The sequence below is a fragment of the Lasioglossum baleicum genome, chromosome 13 (genome assembly GCF_051020765.1).
Source record: "Lasioglossum baleicum chromosome 13, iyLasBale1, whole genome shotgun sequence".
In the NCBI taxonomy this organism is placed as follows: domain Eukaryota; kingdom Metazoa; phylum Arthropoda; class Insecta; order Hymenoptera; family Halictidae; genus Lasioglossum; species Lasioglossum baleicum.
In genome coordinates this window covers 15,738,011-15,764,102 of record NC_134941.1, presented here as the reverse complement: position 1 = coordinate 15,764,102, position 26,092 = coordinate 15,738,011, and the positions used below count along the sequence as shown (strand labels likewise).

At 46.4% G+C, this 26,092-nt stretch overlaps 2 protein-coding genes across 5 annotated transcripts in view; one reads left to right on the top strand and one right to left on the bottom strand.

Annotated features, from left to right (window-relative positions):
- Arl4 (ADP ribosylation factor-like 4) overlaps window positions 1-25,219 on the top strand; it is a 67,431-nt gene extending 42,212 nt beyond the window's left edge. For all 4 annotated transcript variants that reach the window (XM_076436860.1, XM_076436861.1, XM_076436858.1 and 1 more), the window contains 6 exons: window positions 76-21,287; window positions 21,376-21,636; window positions 21,715-22,129; window positions 22,280-22,530; window positions 22,651-22,809; window positions 23,077-25,219. In XM_076436860.1, the coding sequence (XP_076292975.1) occupies window positions 76-272 (197 nt within the window). In that variant the 3' untranslated portion in view covers window positions 273-21,287; window positions 21,376-21,636; window positions 21,715-22,129; ... (1 more) ...; window positions 22,651-22,809; window positions 23,077-25,219. The remainder of the gene's footprint in view (window positions 1-75; window positions 21,288-21,375; window positions 21,637-21,714; window positions 22,130-22,279; window positions 22,531-22,650; window positions 22,810-23,076) is intronic.
- Window positions 20,025-25,950, bottom strand: LOC143215460 (cilia- and flagella-associated protein 100). The gene is made up of 10 exons (XM_076437591.1): window positions 25,869-25,950; window positions 25,739-25,811; window positions 25,385-25,512; window positions 23,105-23,264; window positions 22,685-22,970; window positions 22,203-22,460; window positions 21,731-22,091; window positions 21,395-21,624; window positions 20,604-20,927; window positions 20,025-20,400 (listed from the first exon to the last, which is right to left on the bottom strand). The coding sequence occupies exons 1-10, from the start codon at window positions 25,948-25,950 to the stop codon at window positions 20,083-20,085; spliced, it is 2,220 nt and encodes a 739-aa protein (XP_076293706.1). The 3' UTR covers window positions 20,025-20,082.
- Window positions 25,951-26,092: the final 142 nt, after the last annotated feature.

Below are 26,092 nucleotides of genomic sequence, written 5' to 3'. Positions count from 1 at the left end.
CTGGATTGTTGCGGATCGCTTTATCGTTTCTGCCAGTTCCGGACTGACGGATCGCTCGTGTTCTGCTGTCCACAGGTGCGAAAGAGGTCGGCGAGCTAGAGAAGCACTTGGGCGTGTTGGAGCTGGCAGGGATGCCTGGTAGCGCGTGCATCCGTGTGCAGCCGGCTTGCGCGATCACCGGCGAGGGTTTGCACGAAGGTTTGGACACGTTGTACCAGTTGATCCTGAAGCGACGTAAGCTGGCGAAGCTGAATAGGAAGCGGGCCAGGTAGGCCAGGGCCACGGAGGACTGCACGTGCGTCTTCTGATATTGTCAGTCGCGGACAGTCTCTCCTTTGGCGCCAGCTACGCCTTCGATGGTGTCCTCGTCGTCTTCGGCGTCGCGCGACCCGGAGGTGCTCGAGTGAGCTAAAGCTCGCCTCGTGGACAGTCCTTAATCTTCTGGAGTCGGTGGACATATCCGACGATCAACGATTTTTCGGTCAGACGTGTACCGCTACCGCGCTGCTGACTTGTGTCGCACACACGGGAGTCTCTATCGATCGCCGATGCGTCGATTATATCATCCGTGTTGCTCCGGGTCTCTGCGAGATTTCTCAACGGAGAATCAGCTCTTTCGAAGAGCACAGACGAGTTCGGGACGCTTGTCCTCGTCGTCTTTGAAGCAGAAAGCAGGATCGAACGCAGTACGGACGACGCGACGCGACGCGACGGTTTGCTGTTTCTTGTTCTCCGGGCGACAACGAAACAAGTGCTTATTCAAGCTCTATTTTCGAATCCTCCGGGAGACTTGTTTTTCGTCGAAACGCGACGGTGTTGTTTCGCCAGAGCGTCGCGGTTTCGACGACGACGACCGAGAGCGCGAGAATCGCCCGCCTATTTTGTTACCGAGAAAGGGTCAACGGGCAGGTCTCGCGATTGATAACGATGACGTCGATTCGTATTAATAACAATGACGGATCACGGACCTCGCGCGGAGAAATTCTGGGTATCTGTCTGGTAATCGAAGCAACGCGCGACAGTCTGAGCCGGGCGATAAGCTGCTCGAGCGATCGTCGGTGATGGGTCGCAAAAAGCTCGCGTGTATATTCAGATAGAGAAGTTGACCACGTGACATTGAACCGATTGAAGAGTTACTCCGTTTATTTCTTGTTTCGTTGTTTCTTTGACTAATCGCACTGTGTTTCTTCAACGAAGAGATCTTGTGCACGTTCTCTGTCGACTCTGCCTGTGATAAGGACTTTGTCTTGCTGCCTTGAAATCCTCTTACATATATTGATCTTGACTTGTCGCGGGTCTCCCCAGTCTGTTTGATTTTCAATCCGACAAGATACTTCCTCTGACAATGAGTTTTTAACCCGTTTCAGTTTCAGTTTAGTTATTCTCGGATCTGTAAGTTTTCGCTTAATTTGAATACACGTTTAAAGAGATTGAAACAGGAAACGTTTAACCGACAATGAAAAATCTTCTCCCGACAACCGAGTGGACGAAACAATCGACCAGACTCGATGAAACGAACCTCAACCAGCTACATAATCCCATCATTGAAATCGCTCGAAATGCTTTTCCTCAGCTGCGAAATGGTGTTTCGCGAAATTTCGCGTCCGTCGCGGACGCGGACGCGGACGCGGACGGTCTCTGCGCATCAATAAATCTGAAACAATCATCGTGATCGATTCTATATCGACCTAGAGGAGCTCGTAGATGTCGAGGTGGATCGCGGACCTAGGTGTCCCGGCGACGACCGTGCCTCTCCGGATTTTTGCACCTTTATACGTTGTAACGTGGTGAAGAACGACGTTTCCCCACCGTGTAAAACCGATTTTTGTAAAACGATGTGATAAAAACGCCCCCTCGCGAGTCCCCGTAGCGTAGCGCGGAACGTTGATTCCCGATGATTCTCGCCGCTCCTAACCCGGCTGTCTTATCTACAATCTACATACATATGTTTAATAGTTGGCGTCGAGAGTCACCGGAGAACCATTTACGCGCACCTGTATATATTTGTACTCGTTGTCTGTCGTGATGTATTTAGCCGGGGATGGGGACACGCAGTTCGCGTGAATCATGCGAACCGATCGTCTTGAGCTTCCGAAATCATACTACATATGCATACATATCTCGAGAAAAGTCGAACGGTGCTGCTCCCGATGATCGTTGTATCGCGATACATACGGATATATCATTTGTCTTTAGGCTAGGTAAGCGGTTCGTTGAGTTTTCGCGATGTGTTTTGCTAGTTTATGCGTTTTGCAGAGAGTTGCCGTTTCACGGAGTTGTGTTTTGCTTGGCGAAGATTTTCTAGGAAAGATTCAGAGAATCGGCGTTTTCTTTCGAAAAGTCTGATCGGTATGGCAATTCTATTAGAGAGCAATTGGGAGAAACAGTGTTTCGTTCGATTAACATTCAGAAGCGAGGATCTATGTTAGAAAATTCGAGATGATCGGTAAATGTTTTGTTTGAAAAATTTTACGGGCGTTTTTCGAGAAGAATTAGCAAAGACGGCGCGGCGTTTCGTTTGAGAAAATATAACGAAAGCGACCGCATTTTATGTGAGAAATCATGAAATTTGGCCAAGGTACGAAATACCTTGTGAATATTTGAGCGTGTTTCACCGAGAGAAACCTTTCCTTTCGAAAGATTACGTATCATGAAACCGTTTTAATTTCTCTGTGATTTGATCATAATCGTCGCTCATCCCCGCGCCGATAGCGAGCCAGGATGCGAATTTCGAGAATAGATGATCGACCGTCGATCTCGCGGATAGCTCGAACGACAGAGCCGGCTCGAAACGATGAGAAACTTGGTTCTTGTCGGTGTTTACCGAGACCCCTCGCGAAAACACTAACTTCCGGTAACGAGTAGCTCTTATCTTATTGTTAGACCAGCGATTTGTCGGACAATATTTTCCCGGTTTCTGATTTCTTTTTCCGAAGCTGGTTACGGTAGATTATGTACCTATGGCAAGTAGAAAAACTGGGCTACGTATCGATCATTCGCAAATATACCAACAACGCAAATATTCCTGAATACAAGCATTCGGTAAATGTGAGAATGAATGATTTTGACGGAGTAATGAATTTCTCTGAGAATCGCTTGGTTCTTATTCGAGAAAACTCCCATTGATGTTTGACGAGTACAACGATGAATGCTTCTGACAGACTAACTAATTTTTCTGAGGAACGGAGAAATCTGAGAAACGATTATAGAGGTTGATCGATCAATTTCCGTTAGCGAGCGACGGAGAAATGTGTAAAGTTAATGGGGGCGAAATGATCGATCGGCTTCGATGAAAAATGAGGGCCAAGAATTTATGAAACGATCGGTCGAAAGCAAAACGATCGATTAGTTTTTGTTAAGGAGCTCGGAGAAGAACGTGTAAAGCAAATTGAAGCTGAAAGGATCTATCAAAACGAAACGTGCGTAAACGTAGGATGGAAAATTTAATCAGCGTAGAAGCACTCGTGTCTGCTATTGTTTTGAGTTCGTGTCGGATCTCTGACAACGAGAGGAGCGAGGACTGAAGGATGCTGGAATGGTTGCCGGTGAGTCATCGTTCGAAACGTGTCACCAAGACCGGTGTAGATGAGTCATTAAAACCCTCGGAGAGGTTTAAAGGGACTCTTCTGTCACCTATTTAGACCCCAGAAATATCAGAGAGTCACTACAAATTGTTACAAGATTGATACATATTCAATTAATTGGTAAGTGGAATCATTCGTTCGAACCAGCAGAAAGAATTGTTTTGCGTCGTGCGTCGTGCGTCGGTGAGCGTGTTAGAAAATCATGTGGTATATTTGCGAAGGATCGAACCGTTTCCTGTTGATTTTCGAGAGTTTCGAAGTACATATGTATTATGTATGTACATATTATACATATATAGATAGTTGGGCATAAGAGCTGCTCGTTTCAATTAAAAGCACCTGTACTGCGAGAATTCTTCAAGTTTTAGATTTCGATTTCGATTTCGATTTCGTTCAGCGTTCTTGTAGCCGCACCTTCCCGCACACTACTCCAGAATTTTCTTCCATGAAAAGCAAATTTCACTTCGATTCAATATCAAATAACCCAGATACCAATAATAATCGATCTTCCAGGGCGACGAGCGTCTACCGAGAAGAAACACTTTGCACATGTCTTCGCCTTCGATTCCAGCGAAGATGGAACTTGGTTTAATTAAAGTGTCCAAGTAGGACGCGACGGAATTGAGGCAAACAAGCAGAAATAAAACGGGCGAGGGAACGAGTCTTCGTATATGTATAGAACGAGTTGGAATCGGTCTTCCCCGTGCATACAGTTTGATTTCTTCTTTTAAACTTCCTTACGGATGCCGCGGAGTTCGGAAGGAAACGAAACTTCTGCAGGAGAAAGAATATCTTTCAGATCTCCTGCCGGGTTTTCTTATCGGGGCAATGTAGATTTATCCGAATCTCGCTCCTCTAAATTTAATCGGTCCAGTTTGCTACAGAAAGATTCGAAATAGTCACCCGCCAAGAATTAAAAATTTAAAGTTTTTATATATCAAGAAAGAAACCGTCAAGAGCAAGCTTTCTAGAATTTTCGTCGTATTTGCCCTCGGGTTTTGGGGACAGTCGAAATTTATTTGAACCTCGTTGCCCTGAATTCAATCAATTTCCCTCAAAGTTCTTCGATAAAGAAAAGCTCCACCGAGAACGGAAACGATTCGCGATATTTTACTATTGAACTTTATCATCGAATAATAGATACCAACCAAAGATTTCCAAGCAAACAAAACAAAAGTTCTTCGAAGAAAAATCATCGAAATACTTTCCGCCAGAGTTCCAGATACAAAAATTCAAAGTTTCCTCCTTTGGAAGAAAACGAAGAGGGAGAGGAGAAACCGAAAAAGAAAAAACCAACAGAATTAATAATTAATGGGGCAAGTTTGCCCAGAGATTCGGAAAGTTTTGCAGTTTTCTTTCCAACTGTCGAAGAAGCCGCAAACAATTTTCATTAAAGAATTGACCCGATGGCCGGGGAAGAACAATCGGCAAAGAAAATGGTCGGTGCCTCGAGGCTGGAGGAGTTTTCCACGACGAAGAAGTCGCTTGTTTCTACTCGATGTTTGCCGACGCGATGCGAAAATCGATATTTAAGTCAAGAGGCGGTGAGAGGGGAGAAAGAGAGACCGGAAGTCGTGGTCTGCGGCGAACGATACATATGCAATGTACGACGACACGCGTTCGCGTTCGCGTTCTCCGGAAGTGACGATCTCGCGTGACGGAAGTCGCCGCAGAATCTGAAAAGAATCTGGCGTTGTCTCGTCGGAAAAACGCGGGAAAGCTCGATTCGAATATCTTGCGGCAAAAAATCCCGTATAAAGTTACCGGGATTGTATGTATAGGTGAACGACTTGTATTTGAGTCGATTCATCGATCATTAGTAACGATTCGTTGCTCGGTGCGATTACTGAACCATAAAATCCTAGATAACCCTTAACACTCGAGTGGTGCCTCAGATTCGATTCACCATTAATAGTTGTTGTACCGTTATTCATGATATTGTTTATACATTATTAAATATATTGGGATCTAACCAGTTGCTAAACATTCAAGTATTGCATGAGGTATTATGTATAACAATTTCGTATCCATAGAATCAAAGAAATCATATACATACCATTGTACATATGTATAGTGGAATTATTCTAGCTAGGAAGAAACGTTTAATTTTAGAGTTACGAGGGAAAATAGCTCCGAGTGCAAAGGGTTAAGGGTTAACACTGAAGTAAACTATAAAACGATTGAAAATTGTAATTTCAAGGTCCCTTGGATCTGCTCAGAGAAAAATGGTGAAAGTACTGAATTACAGCCAGGAAACTCGCTGGTCGCGAAGAAATAATAAAGGGTCAACTGTCACGGCAATACGCGGCAAGAACGAGGCAAAAGTCGCCCTCAAAAGATGCAAATCAAGTCTCGAAGGAGCCCTTGGAATCGATAAAAAGGAGCAGCGAGCCACAGAGTCTCGAGTCGCAATTCGTCGCGAAGCGAAAGCGCGATTCCTGGCGCGGTCACGCGATTTTTGAATATTCAGGGAAACGGAAACGGAAACGGAAACCGCGGTGCCAGTGACGAGAGTAAAACCCGGTCGTTTCCATGGAAAATTCGACCGGCGGTGATGGAAAATGGCGCTGGTAGGATGGTGGTTCGTGCAGAGGCGAGCAGAACACGAAGATCGAGGAAATAAAGATGCGGCAGCGAGCCGTGAAACGGAACGACCTCGCGTCCCTAGAAACTGGAAACGGGAAACGATGATGGCCGATGGGCCATGTTATCAGATAGCGGCAAAGTGATATTTCTCGCGCAGCACGAAGACACGTGGAATTTCTTTTCCTGCTTCTTCGCGACTCGTTGCTTGGAAAATTCAACGACCACGAGCGTTACGAGCGATTCCGACGTGTCTCGGCCACTTGGAACCATCCGTTTAGATTTTAGGTTCGGGAATTCCTCGAGTCATTTTGGAGAAGTGCTTCGTACGCTCGGAAGATTTGTAGTCGTCTTGTTCCATTTCACTGATTAGGAGAAAGGTTTAAAGTGGAAGAATAAGTGGTATGTATTTACGAAATATCGAGTGGACTATTTTTGTTGAACGTTTCGTCGTTGCGCAACGTCTCTCGAGGAACTATCGGACAAAAGTGCAGGAAACAGGACCGGTGGATTGTGCGCCATAACTCGACGCCAGATGAAAATTTTTCACCAACGCGAAACTCGCAAGCGTGAGAAACCCTCCTGAATTGCAAAGGGAACAATGCTCTGGACTTTACATCTTTCCCTCGCGGCGGGTTCTCCTCTCCTCTCCTCTCCTATCAAACAGGTGCTTCCAAGAATGCTGATTTAAATCGGGGACTACATATTTCCACAGGCTTGGCAAGAGAGGACAAAAGAGAAAGAGAGTTCTCGTCGTTTACATAGCAAAGAGGACGAAACACGTGAAATGGAACCTGTTCGCTTCACACTTTGCTGACCGGCGCGCGGCGAACATCTTTGGACACGCTTCCTGGGGTTTAAACATGTTTGCGGAGTAACCGAAGATTTATCGCTTCTCCGGTACACCCGATCGCGAGCACCGATGCTATCGCGTAATCCTGATTTAATCAGCTTATTATTCATCGATGGGCCTAATCACGAGGAAACGCTGTACATAGCGACTTTCGAGGGCCTGGATCGGTTCGGCTCCTCGTTCTGGGAATTAGAATAGGTACACACGGGGGAGGACCAATATTCTCGGGTTTTCAGGCCGAAAAATTCGAGTTCAGCGATCATAATTCTGGACTGCTGGCGTTTGCTATTCAAAGCGGCCTCGAGTTCTCTCCCGGTAGAGATTGGGAAGCACATCATATCCTGCAGGACGAGAACGTCCACGGTCTGATCAAACACACAAGGCTTCTCTCGACTCTCGTCCCAGTTGCAGCGTCGCCTTAACCCAGTTTCTGCGAACTTCCGGTGGCACCGATCACCACCGCGGCTTAATTATCCCGGGCTTCTAATTAGCGTGTCCTGGACCGACGCACAGTGGGACGAAACGAGGATACGCGAATCTATCGAAATCGAACTCAAAGAATTGGACATTCCATTCCTTGAAAATACCGAAAAGAAAGGCACAAAATTAAGAATGTGTGCGTCCTTCGATACCATTCAAATTCCCATGTCGCCAAAATTCGTGGCTTTAAATCCGACAAAGATATTCGCAGGTGTTCTGTTTCTTGAATCCTCGATCCTTTTTTTTTTTCGCTTCCTAGAAACAAGGGTTCGGTCTTTTAATTGAAAGTTTCGACGATCGAGAACGCGATTTTGCTTGTACAGGTGCTAGAAACTAACGAACAGAGAGAAAAGTGGCGAACGCAGATTTCGAACAGCTATAATGAGTGACGATGCTAGTCGACTCGAGGATCATTGAGAAAATAGGAAGAAACGAGAGAAAGGGAAATGCGATGTTAGGATGACGAGTACGTGTAGCGTACGCCAAAATGAACTTTATACTGTAAGGACACCTTGTAAATAGGTAACCAGGCGGCTGTAAGTCTTGCTAACGTCTCTCTCCGAGGCAATGGAAAACCGTCGGCGACAGTTGGAAAAATTTAAATGGAATTTTAGAAGGGGCAGTTGCGGTAATTTTCATGGGGAAACGATCTCGGGCCTCGACGGCTCCCGAGTTTGTTAAATTGTCGGGAAACTGGCGACGCAAACGATTCTCCCGATACTTTTACATTGTCGGAATTGGATCGGTAACATTTACGGTGATACAATCAACTCTTGTACGTCCCTTACGATATACGTATAGCACAAACATTCACTCTCTCTTCATCCACTCTTCTTCTACTCTTTAATTGAACGTTTTCAAGACAGATGTTCTAACACAAACAGAAATGGAACATTTTACAGTACCCCTATATAACAATTATTTTTCGCATGAAATTCGCAATCTAGAAAATTGAGAGGATTTCGAAGGTTTTCGCCGACGTGTTTCCAAGGTCGGAGAGGACCGAACAATATCTGTCGAACATGGTTGTTGTTTTTATATCGACTGTCGTTCAAAATTCTATTGTACACTATGATACTTGCCCTTGTTGTGTTTTATTATCATTCGATATTTTATCTCGTGCTTCGATCGATAGATTACGATATTTATGTATTATACGTACAGCTAGCCCCATAGCGAATGAACGAGAGAGAGAGAGAGAGAGGGGGGGGGGAGGGGGGAGGGAGCGCGAGGGAGCGCGAATGAGAGAAACTGTGCGCGCGCGTGCGAGAGTGTGAATGAGAATGGTCTGTAAAGGTTTATAACGAGAGATCGTATTTGAAAGATGGGAAAAGAGAAACATAGAGAGAACATGGGGAAACAGGATGCTGAACGAGTCGCGTTTTTACTGTGGAAAAAAAGAAAGAGACGAGAGAGAACAATTATTATATATTGTCGTTCGTCCTCGCGCCGCTTCGATATTCGTATATTTATGTAGTAGGCTCTTGCCGCCGATTTCTTGTGCGTGTATGCCCACGTGTATGTCGTCGTAGCTGCAGCCAAGTGGATGTCACATTAAAAACCGGGACGAGCTCTCTCGTTCCGACAGACTGAATGGATCCTTTTTCGACTGTGAGCGAGGATTTTCTTTTTTTTTTCTCTCCAAATAAATCAGCTAATTCCGTTATGTTTTAATTGGACGTTTGTTTGTCACCGACCTTGCTCCACGATCCACAGTGGTCCGAGAACGCGATTTTACCGACTAAAAGTCACAGAATTCAGAATCTCGTCTTTAGAACGTTACCCTCGGTTCCACAATTTTCTGAAATGGATAATACTTTGGATTTTGCAGGTTTCAACTATTGTTACTTTATAGGCAAAAAAGTTTTTCAAAATGTTCAACTTGGAAAATTCTCCATGTCCATGGAGCATCTTGAAATTGTTCGACAGCCGAATTGATCAGAGGAACCGTTGAATCCGCAAACGTTTATTCGAGTCTGGCCTGGTAGCAGGCCTCGAAAGTAGACTCTCGAAGGCGGACTCTCGAAGGCGGAAGCTCGTTGATTACCCCCGGCCAATTACCCCGGTCAAAGACAGACCGAAATTTCCTTGGATTCCTGTGCAGCACGAGCCATTCCCTGGTCAGCAGTCAAGGAAGGAGAGCTCTTATCTCTCTCTCTCTCTCTCTCTCTCTCTCTCTCTCTCTCTGCTCGAACCTTGAAATTACCTTCATCCGGCCATTGACAATCGGCGGTCGGTGCGCATCGGTTTCCACCTCCTCCGGTTGTTCTGTCGTCGGGGCTACTTATTCATGCGGATCAGCCCGAGCACGAGAGCGACGTCGCCGAGGAAAAAGGAAAAGGGGGAGGAAAGAGACGACCTAACGTTGCGTCTCGCAGTCGCGATTGTTCTCTTCAGGATCGGATACACGGCACGTGGCCATTTACGTTGTGCACGCACCGCGAGCACGACAGGACGCTTCTATGGATCCTGGAGGAGGATCCCATATCCCATTCAACGGGAGCAACCAGTCGAGCGATAGAAACTCGCCCCGAGGTTCTCTCAAGGTTCTCAAACTCCTGTCTCCTATTCTGCTATTTTTTCTTCGTTACTATACATCGTGTCTTCTCGTTCCCGAGAAACAACGTTGCGAACGCCTTCTGTTTAGGTTTAGGCATCAGTTTTACGGTTGCATAATGTATTATACTTTGTCGAGACGTTTTAATCTGGATATTTTTCGGGATTAAATTTCGCCTATTTTATGTGGAAACGACGCGCGACGTACCGCGCGTCGATCAGACATATCCCGAAGGCAGCCTGCTCGAGTGGAACAAGTCCCGAGCCGACCGGCCAACCTGGGAACCGTCCTGCTGTTTGAATAATTCATCGTCTGCACGCTCTTTCTCTCTATAAATACGCTTCGATGATCTTTTTGCTACCGCATGGCCTTTTCTAGCTTATGAAAGTGATATGGAACAGTAGGTACGCTTATTTCAGCTCGTCGATGGCTTGCGAAGCGAGCAAGTTCGAAGCAAAGTGTGTCTCGGTAATGGTACTATGTATTGGGAAATCGAGACTACGATCCCTGTTTCTAGTTAGACATGTTACAGTACATACTAGACTTTTCTTCGGAGGAGATGAAATGAGGAAGGTGAAGCATTGGAGAATTACTCTTGAGTAGATTCAGCGAACCACAGTCAGGCAAGCAGCACAAACTCGAAGCGCGCATCGCATTGATCGCCGGAGAAAATAGCGGTGCTTTTAAAACTAAACACTCGAAGACTTTCTCGAGAAACGAGAAAAGGTGCTTGAACGAAACTTGAGCTGAACAAATGAACCAGAATACATAATAGGTGTAGAATACCCCGATCGAGTGCTCGTTAACACATTCATAGTCCCACGGTCTACACGTGGACCACAATGCTTTCGCGCGAAAAGTTTCCTAATCCTGAGACTAGGAAATCACTTGTTTAAACGTGTCTATTATCCCTCTTGAAAAGTCTATTGCAGATTTAGAAACTGAACGTCATACTCTTCAAATACACAAGCAACTGTGGAGCCTCCACAGGCACTATTCTTTCAGGACGGAAAAGATCTCTATAAATATTTAGCAAGATTTTACGCGATTTTGCGAATCACTACAGGTTCCCAAAAACATTTTCAATCTTAAAAATCATAGTATCTACGTATACATATGTATACATATGTATAAATCTCTGAGAAACAGTTCGCTCAGAGTGTCTGTCCCTCCGATTCGCAGCAGTCACGGGACAATGAGGACTCGCGGATCGCTTTCAGCCGCGATACCGATCGCCGGATCAGTTTCCGCTCGAGCACTAGGAGGAAACAGTCTCGGTGGTCTCGCTTTCACTCGATCAGCGTGCGATTAGTCCTCGTCGGGATCGTCTCGAATCTCAGCCGCGTTGAAAAGAAAAAATAAGAACGCAAGAGAAACATTGAATTTTCACGTAGAACAATTAATGCACGACGTTAATTGCTCGAATCGGCAAGATCGTGGGCGACGATGGGTACGCAGCGCGTTCAAATTCATCGTAGAAAGTTCGCATGGCGCGGCGCGATGTAATTACCGGAAGGCTCGTTAGAGGACGACGCGCGACGCGGCGTCGCGATGCCATCGATGCTCGAACATTGTCTCTCTCGTTTTCTCTCCTCTCCTCTCCTCTCCTCGTCCTGAGGTATATACACCGTTGTCTAACCGCTGTTATATGGGACAGAGTGCATCGACAAAAACCCGAGCCGCGTGACGTCGACGTCGCATCGCGGAACAAGGTTGGTTGTCTTTCAGCGAACACGGTGTCATTGTGCCGTCGCACACTGACGACCAGAGATCTCGTGTTTTCCCGGGGTGGGGTGCATCTGCGTGGAACGTTTCCTTGACAAGTATTTCCATTGCGTCGCCGGTGAACGACTCAATGCGACTGGTCCATTCGTCGTGGGGAGAAAAAAAAAGAAACTAGTTCGACGACGGGTTTTCAACGAAACTTTCCGGAGATCCTTTTGTCGAAGGTCTCGTGCTCTGTCTCTAATAGGAAATATTAATTCGCAACTTTCCCAATTTAATCCCATAGTTAGAGAATTGTTTTTTCACGTTTTTCTCTCCAACAGATTGTCTGATGAAATTCGCAAATCTGGGAACAACGGCCATAACAGTGTAGTGTACGCTTCGCGTTTCGCAGCTCGTTAGAGCCGACAGCTGTGAACGCGTCCGCGGAAACAATCATAGAAAGTTCGCGGTCGTTACAATGGGGAAACAACGCGTTGTTTTCTGCGATTCGATCAGCATGGAGAGCGGATCGCAACGACTTCTACTCGATGCGATGCGCACGAATAATTGGACAGCCGTTTTTCACCGTGGATTATTCGATGAAAAATCGTGTCGCCAAGGGAAATATGTAATAGACTGCACCGGAAATTAACCGACAATGAAGCACGAGCGAAGTTGAAGGCGGCACTGTCGCAAAAATAGTCGCTCGTTACCTATTAACTTACCCAGGAGAACAAGTGCTAAGCATAATTGCCGGAAGAGAGTGATCAAAGTCTCTTTGCATTCGAAATGCTCGGAGGGAACGAGTGCATTGAGCTTGTAAATTAGCCAGGGACTGGGGACCAAATACTCAGAGTCCACGTGTCTTGCCGCTGCGCTGATCGAGCTCTGACCCCTTCAGCCAACGCTTGAACCTTTTTTTTCTCGGAAAAAGTATTACGTATAGCCTTTTCAATGCTGAACGTTACGTTCGTGCTCTCAGAAATATTAGGTTGTCCGAAAAGTTTCGTTCGGAACGTGTTCCTTTAATGTCGCCAAATAAATACCAATAACAATGCTATAATCTTTATGCGAATGTTTAGGGTACATACTTCCTAACATGAATTTGCATTACGTGCATGATTCGAAAACCAACTTTTCGGACAACCTAATATGTACATATTATATCTATTTAGCAATATTAAAGGAACAGATTCCGAAAGAAACTTCTTTTCGGACAACCTACTATTTCATTAGCATTGATTGTAATTTCTTCCACAATCATATTTACGATTTTGATCAATTTCGCTGTTGTTCGATGTGGACTGTGGACAACGTTGGAACGCAGAGCGGGGGATTGTTAAATGCAGCAGCAGCAGCAGCAGCAGCAGCAGCAGCATCATCAGCATCATCTGGTTGACGAACTTTTTCCTGCTCCGCGGTCTCGTTTTAGCCTGGCTAAGCGAACGTTTTCGCTTTGTCGTTTTTCTTCGGCCTCTGTAATCTCCGTGCGGGACAAAGAAGAGAAACGATTCTCGCAGGAGATTTGTTTTTTCCCCGAGAAACTTTCCATCGAGTGTTCTCTCCTCGGCACCACGAGTGCTTTCCTCGGATCATCGCGGAATACGTGTGCGGACGCGGCGCTCCGATTGTGGGCGGCGCAGCAGCACGTGCACCGTATGCGAATATATTTAGATGCACATGTGCGTACAGTTGTGGCAAAAAGTGAAAGACGCCGCCGCGCCGCACTGGCCGTCTATAGTCTGAAGTCTGTGTAGTGTAGACCCTACACTGTACACTGTAGTAGAGTATACATTATACATAGAGGACACCGCGCCGCGCCGCAGCAACACACTTTGTTTGGTTCGCAGTTCGCAGCCCCTCTCCCTCGGGACACGTCAGTGTCAATTAAATCGCACGGTGTTTTCGTTTTACTCAACGGCGGAGCACTACATATGTATGTATTTTCGATTCATCATCGCCCATCGGAGAAACAACGAGCGGCGAGCAGCGATTCTTCAGGTAGAATGGGGCAGTCCTGGTCGGACCAATTAAATGGAGTGTCGGGTTGATTGCCGTCGGAGACGATTGTCGTCGAGGGAATTAAAATTGTCCGGACAGTTTCTGCTTTCGCGATACGACTCCGAGATTGAGCTTGAGTAAAATCAGTCGGGAAGCGTCGGACAGCCTGTGAACATTTTTGACATAGGTAAAAGCACCACTAGTTGACCAGTCAAGAAACATTCTCGGCTGCTCTTTACTTTATCGAACTCAAAATTCGTGCCATTCTCCTATGAATTATGATGTATTTGGTATGTAATCCGGTAGATTTGTACCCGGCGCGGTTGCAGATCGAAGTAACAAAGCTAACTTTTTCAAAATAATTGTATTTTACTTGAGGTAGCAAGAATTTTGGAGTTGATTGCTTGGTAATATCGTGGTATGTAGACCTAAAAAAGAAAAATCTAGCAAAAGGATATTTAAGAGCTGTTTGTACAAGGATTCGGTAGAATGCGCGAACCAATGCGGGGACAAGGAAACTCGGCGAACAAGGCGGTTAAAAAGTAACGATCGAATCGTGAGGATTCCGCGCCGCCGCGCCGTGAGGATTACGAATCGTGTCGTAAACACCGCGGAGAGTAGTGTCGTTTTCGTGCACACGCATCCGGAATCAAAAGTGCTGAAAATCGACGTGGGCGCCGATTCGTGGGCGCCACGCGTTATAGTTCGCTCCTTGTATAGGAACGAACGATAGAAAAGTGCGTCGCGTATCCACCCGTGTTGCACACTGTACCTACGTACATATATGGCGACGCACTATTTTCCCAAATTAATCTCTTCCGATGTATCCTGCACGCCCACGCGCCTGGCGCCATGCAGAAACCACCGCGCCGCGCCGCCGAAAATAATCCTAACAGATCCGCCGACATCCAACGGAAATCACGGTGCGCCAGTTCGTGGAAAAAATGTTGTATTTCTTGTTTCGAGATATTTCAAGGAAATTTAAAGGTTGAGATTTATTTTTGCTTTGACAATTTGGCAAATTGTAAAATTGTAAAATTGCAAAACTGTCGAGGCGCATTCACCACAACTGATCGCGATGATTAAACAGCGCGAAAAGGATGAAATTGCTCGCATCGCGAAGAATCGTTGTCGGGCACTGTACCGAGAGCCGTTGTACAATTTCCAGCGGTATCACGATCTTTCCGTATGCCGCCGCGCCGCGCCGCGCGCCGTATCGTACCGTTCGATGCGCCATGAAAAAGAACGCGGAGAAGGGAATCTGCTAATCCTACACGGACTAGGCAATTTCAACAATGGATCTCCGTAGTCCTGGTGAACTACTTTATTCGCTATTCACCCGTCCGTGAACTCTGAATAAAAGAACCCTTTGTCTCGAGTGCTACTCGTCCACGCGTTTCGATACGGCGCGGCGCGGCGCGGCGCATCGCGGCGGTCTCCGTTCCCCGGCTCCACGCCAACCAGAACTGTTTACACAGTATGTATTCGGTTAAAATGTGCGACGCAACGAGGTATTTACACAAATATCAATCCGTCGAGATACCGCGCAGGAAAATGTCTCAATATGAAAGTTCTCTGGAAAGCTTGAAGCTAAGAAGGATCTTGTGACGAACTTGAGAGTCAGTGTACATCTTCCAAGTTATTTAAATGACGCAGAGACATTTGCGTCGAGATGGCGATTCCGGCGAGACAATTAAATCGTAAATGAATTCACCGAGGTAAGGATCTCTTGAAGACCCTCATTGAAAATACAACCTCATTGAAAATACAGCGGTAATTCGAACAAGAAGAAATCCAAGAGAAATTGAGAGAAATCATGGCTTGAGATGATTAAGCGGAAATGTAGCAATTTTTCCAAAATTTCGAGACAGCCAAGCATCTCCCAAGATCCTCTAGATTTCAGAAAATTGTTTCGATCTTCTAGGATTCTGGGATATGTTGGAATTCTAAGAATATCTTCGCGTTACGCCAACTATGTTCAAGTTGACGAAGGGTTTTAGATACACTTCGAGATCGCCCGATCCTCCGGAGCGTCCTAGATCCTTTCAACTGCCTGGAATCCACTCGTACATAATATTCCCAGAATTTCTTCTTGGATCTTCGAACTCTTTTCGAATTAAAGTGTCCTTCTCTTCACCATTTAAAAAATAGCGCGAAGCGCGCGATTGTGGGAGGCAAGAAGAACATTAGAAAACGGATTTCCCCGCCGCGCCGGAAAGGGATCGGAATCGCCATCGCAATCGCGCAACACTTCTTAATGGATCTTAATTCGTGGACAAAGCGTTCGGCGCGAGCGGGCTCGGCGAGCCGTAAACTTTCTCACGAGGCCTAGAAAACCGAGGCCCCGATCTCGTTGTTAACGACAACTATAATTAACGAGCGTCTGTTTCTTTATTCCCGAGCCGCGCCGCGCCGCATGCGCTCAACTTTCATCGGCTCTCGCTTTCGTGCGCGAACCGCGTTCGCACGTTCGTTCGCTCGCTCGCGAATCCGCTGCGTGAATTTCGACCCCGGAACGGGAGATCGATTCCAAAAATAAGTTTGCCGCGATGCGTTTCGTCGAGTTCTGCGCGACGCAACGTCCAGAGAGCTTTCGGGTCAGCGAACCTTGCATCGGCTTGTCCCTTCTGGCTACACATTCGGGTTAATTAGGTTCATTAAATTGGACGGCAGACGACGCCGACGCGACGCGACGCGACGGAGAGGGCGAGCTCTTAGCGTCTACAACGCGAAGAACGTCTTCGACCGGGGAAAATCGTAATTGCATCGGACTTCCTTGTTTCTGGCAGCTCTCCGCAACCCTTTTGAATAATTTTAATGCATCGCGCATCGCGGGCCGATTTTTCATTCCTCCGACAACCCTAACGACCTCGCTACCGATACTCCGCCTCTCGTTTCACTCCTTTTCGGTACAATTTTCTTCAGTTAGGAAATTGTTGTATACCAACGTCACCTCATTCTACATATTTAAGTGGATATGTACCACCCGGCTCTCTGTTTTTCACCGAAGCTATTGGGTTGGCAAGAAAGTAATTCCGGTATTTTAAAATTTTAAGGTGAAATAAAACCGAATTTTCGGGAAATTTTCAACTTTTGTGACCGCGGAATTATGAAGCTCCTAGAAAAATGACGGAAGATCATCGAACAAAATGGAAAATATTTGAAAATACCGAAATTCCTTTCTTGCCAACTGCCAATACATACTATACAAACTCGCGATTTCATCCTTGACTCCACGTCCACGAGCTCTGCCTCATCCTCTCCTCACGAATAGAATACTAAAATTAACGGAACACGAGAAAACCTTTATTGCGGAGCGCAGTTTACGAGGAAGGGCCGAAAACGCTGTTTGTCAACGAGGAGACGACGCTGGAGCATTTAGGCCGGAGTGGACCACGGCTCTCGCAGCGAACAGCTCCAGCAGCGGATTCTGAGCAAGTGCAACGACTCACGAAAGGCCGGGGATCTTTTGAGAGCGAGCCCGTGGGACGATAAGGAAGACAGCTCGCGAAGATTCGGCGGGAAGACGAAGCGTTGGTGGCTCGAACGCGTGGATGAGTGCTGGCGCCGAGACAAAAGGTTCTCTTCTAGCCGCGGAGAGTTCACGGACAGCTGAATGGTGAATAATATAGCGCGGGTTTGGACCAGGTAGGAAGGAACTAGGAACGTGGTAAAGGGCAAAATACACGCGAGGACCGGTGTGCGTGCTATAAAAAAAAAGAAGGAGGAGAACGAGCGAAAGCAGTCGTTTGCACCGGAGGGGGTTGAAAACAGAGACGGGCGGGCGATCAAGAGCGACAGACCCTGGGTGGAGAGAGGGATAGAAACGGTTGGAAAAAGGGAAGAGAAGAGGGGGCGGAGGTGGAGAAGGAGGGAGAGGGAGAAGGAGAGGGTGGGGGCTCGTTGAAGAGTACCCTAGCCTGTCTGCTATCGAGCAATCCTCGTTGCCATGGGGATAATCTCGAAAGGCCTCCTCGAAGTACGCAAAATCCGGGCTTTCCAGCGCCGATTTCTACGGGAACGGAGCGGCGCGGCGCGGCGGCCATTCTTCTGGGACCGGTACTCTTCAACCTTCCAGACCTCTGCCTCTTCTTTTTCTTCCTCACCCTGTGTCCTGAAGCCACTTTTACCCGGAAGACGTCGACGAGAAAACACTACCTTCTTCGTTCTCGCTGGCCTCTTTGACCGATTCGTTCCTTGGACATCGGTTTCTCTGCTGACAGAGCTCCGAGGATATTTGCTCACGATCTAAGCACTCTTCAGCGTCTTTTGGAACCAGGAATTTGGCGATTCAAAATTTTGTCTTGGACTTGTCCAGCCTCTCGGAAGTATGTACTCTGATCGTAAGCTCTTTGGTTGATTGATCTCTTCGAATCTGAGGATTAGCAGGGCTCGGAGAGTGTTTGTCGAGGATGTAGGGACTCTTCGGCGTGTTTGAGAAAATCGTGGAAATATCAGTCTTCAGGGACTCTGGCATCGCTTAAGACTTTACGGTGATCGCAGGAATGTTCAGATTTGTTCAGCGGATGCTCTACACTCCACGATTTCGAAGATGCTCCGAATGGCTTCAGGGATTTCTACAGAACTTGAAATCGCAATTTTTCTAGGGGATCCGCAATGTTCGAGCTTTGATCTTTTCCTCCTTGGAGACCGTTGCCGCGAGTAGTGTCGGCAAACTGAACGGTGAAAAGAGGTCTGGAAGATCTCTCTAAGGATCGTTCGCGACGATACGCTCAACTATCCTACCCTCGACGCTTCCGTTCCCGGAGCCGGAGCCGGAGCCGGAGCCGGAGTGGAATCGCTAGCAGACACGTGGTCCTCGACTGGCTCGAGCCACGAGCCACCCTCATCTTTTCAGTTTCCTTTGCGGCGCGGCGCCCCGGTGTCGAGACAACGACAGTCTCGAGACAGCCTATCAAGGCCGATCTAAAAATTCTCGCGTACCTTGCCGCTTCAAGCCTGACATCCGCTGATTTTTGTTTCTGTGCGCACCGCTATTCTCTCGTCATCGCTCCATTCTAAACAGTCGTGTTTACAGTCCGTCCAGACTCTTTCTTTTGAATTGTTGGACCGCGCGGACACGTGTCAACAAAGACAAAGAACGCTAATGCAAACAAGATCCGCGCGATCAAGAACGGACGGTTTCCACCGTGTCTGAATATGTCTGATTTTGCCGCGATGTTTGTACATACTCAAAAATTATGAAATATGTGTCGCTAGATTGTACGTATTGATAAAACATCAGAGACATGGATTGGAAACTGGAAACAAAGAAGAACCTTCTCGAAATTGTCTACACGTCATCTCGTTACATCTCTTCTTTAAAAGAAATAGCGAAGAGTACGCGTCTCGAAATTACCGGAATGTTTGGTTTCCGTGGTTATCGCACGGTGAATTGATGGAGGAAGCTCGTCGCAGCGATTCTTTCGCGTGTTTCCATAATTCCGGATTACTCCGTGGGGTTGCAGTGCCACGTAGAATGCTCTCGTCGGCTTGTTCCTTTGCATCCTCTCTCCCAAAGGATCGTGGGACCGAGCGCGAGAGAAACACAGTCAGTCGGATGGCAAATGAGAAAGACGTAAAGTCGTAAAGGCGTACGCGTGCACTCGGTACAGAGAAAACCGTCGTAGAGTGTAGAGAAAGCGGTAGGAACGGGAGAAAGGGAGAAAGGGTTGCGAGCAGAAACGGATGAGAGAGTTTAGAAGAAAAGGGGAGAAGCAATTTGACGAGTGGTCCGGTCAAAAATGGAACAGGAACGAGGATTGAAGGTATACGTCAGAAATGGCACCGCGATACGCGTCTTCCGCAACCCCCATGGAAAATCAATACTTAGCCGCGCAGCTCTCTGTTTACACACCGAATAAGCAAACCTGTGTTTACGCCCGGTAATTAATATCCGATTACTTTGCCTCGTCGTTAATTATCGTCCGTTCAGCTTTTTCGTGAAACCGTCGGCGGACGTGTTTACGTTGGCTCGACGTTTGCGGGTTACGCTGCGGTAATTTATGTTCGAGCAAGTTCCGGCTTCGGGCTAATTCATTTTCGCACGCTTCGTTTGGCAATTCCCGAATCCACCGCGCCGCGCGCCTCGCGCCTCGCGTTTGCAAGAAATTGTAGGAGAGCATTTTTGTTCTGGGACTCGAACCGCCAGGGATACGAATGCGATTTTTCATCATCGTTTTATTCTGCTTCGAGCAAACTGTCCGATTCTCTCTTTCCTATAGAGATCGCCGTGTAAAATTACGAATTTGCATAGATACTCTTCCAGCAACTACTATGTACCTGTGTTGATCGATGACGAGAGCAGGTTGCCAGGATCACTTGTCCTCGGGCTCCTTATCGGGCTCGACGATTTCCTCGGCGATTTCCTCGGCCACTTCTGGCTGTTTCACCTGGAAGGTTAGGTCGAAATCATCGGGGAACTTGACACGATACTCGGTAAAGTCTTCTTGGTCGCAGTAGTTGGTGAAGAAGGTCAAATATTGCCACTCCTCGTCGGTCGGCACCGGGGGCGGCGGAGTTGGCTTGGCCCTTTGAGTCGCCGGCTCGGAACGCCACATCAGAGGCCGACTCTTTATCGCCGGTGGCTCCATGACACGCTTCAAGGACTCCAGTAATCGATGCATAAGCTCGAACTGCGAGAACAGAGAGAAAGCTCGATTCCCAATTTCAATGACTACCCGATATACGGGGCATAAATGAAAAACAACCGGCGAAAGATCAAGTTGGTCGGATCTTTTGGTGCCGATCTTTTTATGTAAAAGAACAAAATGATCCGCATCGCGATTGCAGTGTCCTCGAAAAAGTCTGGAAGAAGTCGGAAAGAAAAGTCTCTGACCTTCCTAGCAGCTTCCTCGGTCTCCATCATGGCCCGCAGCTCTTGCTTGAACCCTTCTTTCTCGCAGATCAGAACGACTTCCTGCGGCAGCGTGTCCAGTTGCAGATTCAGATCCTCGTGCGTCTTCTCGATCCACTTCATCATGGAGAAACTATCCAGATTGGCGTCGTTCGGCCCGATGCAACTCTCGTAGGCGTCCTCGATGAACACTTGAAACCGGAGCACCTCTTCGGAGAACACCGCGTTCCGAAAAGCTCCCTCGAGCAGCGCGTTCGCGTGCTTTTCCAAATCCGCGGCCCTCGTTTCTAATTGGGAGATGGTGGTCTGCCACCGAAAGTATCGCCAGTCAACTCTCCGTTGCCTGTTCCGTGCCTCCTGGATCTTTCAACTTTCAGGTTCGTCTGATTTTTCTCAGGAACTGGATTATCCAGGAAGCACAGCACGCGTTCAACATGAACGTTTTATCCCTAGTCAATTATATTCTGATCCTGAGAGAGAGAGAGAGAGAGAGAGAGAGAGAGAGAGAGAGAGAGAGAGCTGTTTCAGATTTCAGAAGCACAAAAACAGATTTCCGCAATTAGAACCAGGCTAAACATTCTGTAATTCCTTTGGAAACTTGAAACGAAAAGAAAAGCTTGCAAAATGACGTTGATTCACGCCAGCAGCAGCGGCAGCAGCGAAACTGTACGTAAAGCTGTACGTAATAGAAGCAATTTTAGAGAGGGATTCCAGAAGAGTTGATTAGTTTCGTTGACAATTTTGTTCGTTTCAGCGATTTTCCAAGTAATTACCTCAAGCTCGCCGATAGAGCTTTCAAGTTCCTGGACTTTGTTCTGGATCTCCACCTCGGCACTCTCGATCTGGCTCATCATCTGGCTCATCGGTTCTGCCAAGGATTCCACGTGGATCAAAGCGTTCAGATTCTGAGTCTCGATCGCTCTGAACACTCGTATCAAGTCGAATGGATCCTCAAAGTACATCTCTGTTGCCCCGTCCGCCGTGATGTCTTGCTCGAACATATCTGGGGATCAAGGTAAGCTCTGAAAGTACCGTTTCATCGTTTCCGAGAAGACGGAAAAGTTCCATAATCGGGTAAATTACACGCGATCAGATGATAGAAGGATCACCTATCAAGCAGTCCAACGAAGCCACTTCTTCGACCATTCTGTAGCGACCGAATAAATTGTCAGAGGTGACGACGCATTCCCCGGACTCGGATCGATGGATCCAATCGTGCTCCATTCGCCAGGACATCGGCGAAACTTGGTACAGGAATCTCTGGCACATCTTCACCATCCTCCAGTTCTCTTCCCACTGGTAGACGTCCAATCTGACTTGGCCGTATTCCCTGGAAAGTTGGTTCCTGGCGTTGGTCAGATTCCGGGTCTCTTTCGCCTCCTCCTCGGCTTGCGCCAGGACGTTCATGCTGAGTTCGTGATCCTTGGCCAGAAAGTCCTCGAAGCCGCTGATGTATCTGTGGTAGCGACGCTGGAAAAGAAAACACGCAAAATAAAACGATGTGTATCGTGAGTAGTATTTCGATATTATTTCTGACAGAAAAACACCGAGCATTCTCAAAAGATATGTATACATGTATACCCGTGTGTCCTCCAATCTCCTTTGTTCCTCCACGAATTGCTGATCGATTCGTATACAGTCGTCCATTTCCTGTCCAGCGAGCAACCGAGCCTTGAAGATCGAGCGAAGATCGTCCACGTACTCGGCCACGGAGAACTTCTCCTTCACCACACGGTTCGAAAACGCCTTGAAGAAACCTGGATCCACGTCGGTAATGGCCATTGCCTCGTCCAGGTCCTTGTGCTTCTTCGCCTCCAGCGCTTCCAGGTCCACGTCAACCTTTTTAAGCGAATTTTCATACAATAAGGAAGCTGCAGGCTTAAATGCGTTTACGAGAAAGTTAGTATAAGTAAGCAGAAATTATAATATATACATGTGTGTGTATAGTAGAACTTCCAATATCGGAAGCTCCGATGTCTGAAGTCCTGAAATAACCGATCAAACGCAAACTAACCGTTCTTAATTGCAGGCGAAGAAGAGATTCTCTTCGGGACTCTACTTACACGAAGGGTGCGCAGCAATTCTTTGTTCCTCTCGACGTCCACGGTGACTCCTTTCCTTCGCTCGAGGTCCGCGGACCGCTTTCTGGCCTTCCAATATTGGAAATAAGAGAACATGAGGGAACAAGGTGGGTGGGCGAAAGGCGACTGCTCCTTGTTCACGTTAATTGCTTCTCCCAAGTGTTCGTGGCCCTTAGTGAAATAATACTGTGTCCTATAGAGTAGTAAAGAACAGCGCGTAAAGCATCCGTGAGAAATGGCTCGGATCTCGTAGCGAATCAATTTATAACGGCGTCAAACTTTTCAAGTCGCTGTTCCTCTCTCTCGGGAAAGCTTCAACAATCTGAGCAGCGTCCTGATCGTATCATTTCTCTGTTTTTTTTTCTATTTTGCAGAGAAGAGAGATTTTCGAAAATGGAGTACCTGAAGAACTCGGGTTCCTTGCCAGTCTTCTTCCGCTTCGACTGCCGACGGCCGGTCGGCTTTAAGCATCTCCCCGCATCGGTCATTTTCCCTCGATTCATCTCGGTGCTTTCTTTATTCAAGCTGAGCTTTTCACCTAGTCGGTCGTTCACCTGCGACGCTTTTCACCAGAAATCTTGTGTATTTTCAAGGCGTTTAGCGTGTAAGCAGATGGAAAGTGGAAGTGACCGAAAGCTGTTCGCGTTTTGTCATTTAAATTTTCTACATTTGTCTGGTACCTCGCAAATAGACTGCGGATCTTGATGCATTTATAGCAAAATTGAGTAGATGAAATTCGAGATTGAACATGTCGATACATATATGTATGATTCATCCTCTGTTAAAATCACTAAACGAAGAAATAACATTCAATTTAGTTTCTATTTCTTGCAATCGATGCAGACAACTTTTATTTCGCATCAAGATCCGCAGTCTACTCATAGAAATCACAAAATTGAGTTTACGTTTACTTGCAATCATTGTGAATATAAAATCTAAAATCGGCTCTGGCAGGTTCAGCGTCGAGTAATTCAAGTATACGTGATAATAACTGGACGCTTTTAACTCTGTAAACGAGGAATTTGTAATCGGCCGATCAGCGATACGTTCAATATGCCGCAGTTCGCGGCATAGAAAGACTCAAACGAAACTGATTTTTGAACGAGTGTCTGGATGAATCGGCGGTAGATCCTCAAAGAGCTCGGTTTTCCACACCCCGAGCGACAGAATGTTTCCCTGTCGAAAAAGCTACTTACCTATCCGGACAAAGGCTCTCTCTCTCTCTCTCTCTCTCTCTCTCGTGTTCTGTCTCTCTATAGGTTCGCCGTGACGTTCGAAAATAAAAAAGAAAACGAAAAAGAAAAAGAGGAAGAGAGTTCGATAACCTCCGCGAACCTCCACCCTCTTTCGGCGGCTGTCACCGCTGATAGCGCGCTGACGTTTCGTGGATCAGCGGTTGTCAAGTGGGATTGTTTGGCATGCGCGTTTTATTTCCGAGAGCACTTTGCCCCTCGAACCCTCTGGATAGACCATTCGCTGTCAATTATCGACTAGCAGGGGGATCATGGAGTCTTTTACTTTTTACTTCACGTTCATACGAAACATTGTATCTTGCAGAAAAGCGGTACCGTATCATAGACATATGTATAGAGTCTCTACATATATGTCTATGTACCGTATACAAACAATTGTTTTAGAATCGATTCAGGACTACTTTTCAGAATTGTTTCAATGTGGATTGCGAGAATGTATTTGGAAACTGTGCCATTCAGCGACGCCTAAAGTGGGCCCATTTACAGGAATATTCGGAAGATGAAATTCAAAATTGTTAATACATGATTTTTCCTTTATTAACGCTTTACAGTCGGGCCTAGTTTAACTGGAAAATTAAACATTTCTTTCGAGACCTAGATTAAATTCCATTCTATATTAATTATTTTCTTTGTACGAATATGAAATTGATATAATACCTCACACAATAGCTAAGTGTATAGTCACCAACGAGGTACTGCCAGCCTCTAGGATATATCCTGGCTCCATCCAGAGAAACAGAAGGCCACCACCGACGGCACCGACGGCATTTTGTCGGTGAAGAAGACCACTGAGGAGGAGATTCTCGTCGCGATGCATCGGTGAGAATGCGAATTATCACGAAACCATATCGATTATTATCACTTATTAAATGTTACATTCTCCGCCATATTTCAGACGATGTTTTGGCACTATGTATTTAGAACTTTTAGCGATGTGGTATTTCAGATCACTGTAAGTTCCACGTTATCCCCGTGCCCACTTGCCTGTCCGCTGAATAGCACAGGGGCTGACAGCTGGCAGTCTCGGCGTTGTCAGGTCTATGTATATTCCTATATCTCGTCTGTGTCGGTGTTTTCCTTTGCAAAAATGTTATCCACGGCTTTATTTAAGACTTACTAACGTAAAACACTGTACTAGAAATAAGACGGCGAAGAAAACTATGATAGTAAATAATCAACTATGTACAACCATGTAAAGCTGCTTATGGGCTTCAATGGCCTAAAGCATTAATTATAATTTTAAAAAAGTCTAAAAACAGCGCCACTAGACGTGTTCAACCCCATTTCTCTCTAAAATTATTAACAAGAGCAATTCAAGATATTTTCTGATCGAAGAAACTAGAAGAGACCCCTAGCAACGATCCAGTAGCAATTTTTTGTCGATCCAAGTCGTATTTAATTAGTTATTAACAATTGTTGCGGAGAGTACTTGATTCTCCTATGCCCGTAATGTGTAAGTAAGACAAGGAGAGGTTGAGTGTGGGACAAGGACAGAGCGCGCGCGACGCACTCGTGCCACCTACTTTCAAAGCGCTGCTAATCCCCGGATACTTACTCCTGATAACATGAAACTGTCAGGAAATTCATTAATAACTCTCCCCCCGATAATAGTTTATAACAATTTATGGTCAGAGAATGTAGACTGGACCGTTAGCAACTTTCACGTAAAATTTTTTATTCGATTTTATTAGTTGTTGAATAGTTATTAACAATTTTCCGAACCTCTGTCCGGAAGTGAGCAGAAAAATATTGACACCATCTTAATAATAAATTAGTTTGTCACTCTCCGGTCCTAATTTGCGAAGATTTATGATCGAAGAAACCAGAATAGACCTCTAGCAACGATCTAGTAGCAACTGTTTGTCGATCCGACTGGTACTTAATTAGTTATTAACAATTGTTGCGGAGGGTACTTGTTTCTCCTATGCCCGTAATGCGTAAGACGAGGACAGCTATAGTGTGCGACGAGGATAGAGAGAGTGACAGTGTCGCCATCTCTGGGACGAGTTGCGAACTAATTTTCCCTATGTGTAAAACGCATCTGCGGCGCTTAGAATCTCCTGATATTACCAGGAGCACATGATATGCGAGGAGGTATCCGACAACGGCAGCAATGGCGGACCCGCTGAGCCATCAA

Coding starts and splice junctions, on each gene's coding strand:
- LOC143215460 (XM_076437591.1), bottom strand. CDS start 25,950: ATGGCGACACTGTCACTCTCTCTATCCTCGTCGCACACTATAGCTGTC. Junction 25,812..25,868: donor TACGGGCATAGGAGAAACAA/GTACCCTCCGCA, acceptor ATCGACAAACAG/TTGCTACTAGATCGTTGCTA. Junction 22,092..22,202: donor GGAGATTGGAGGACACACGG/GTATACATGTAT, acceptor TTTCTTTTCCAG/CGTCGCTACCACAGATACAT.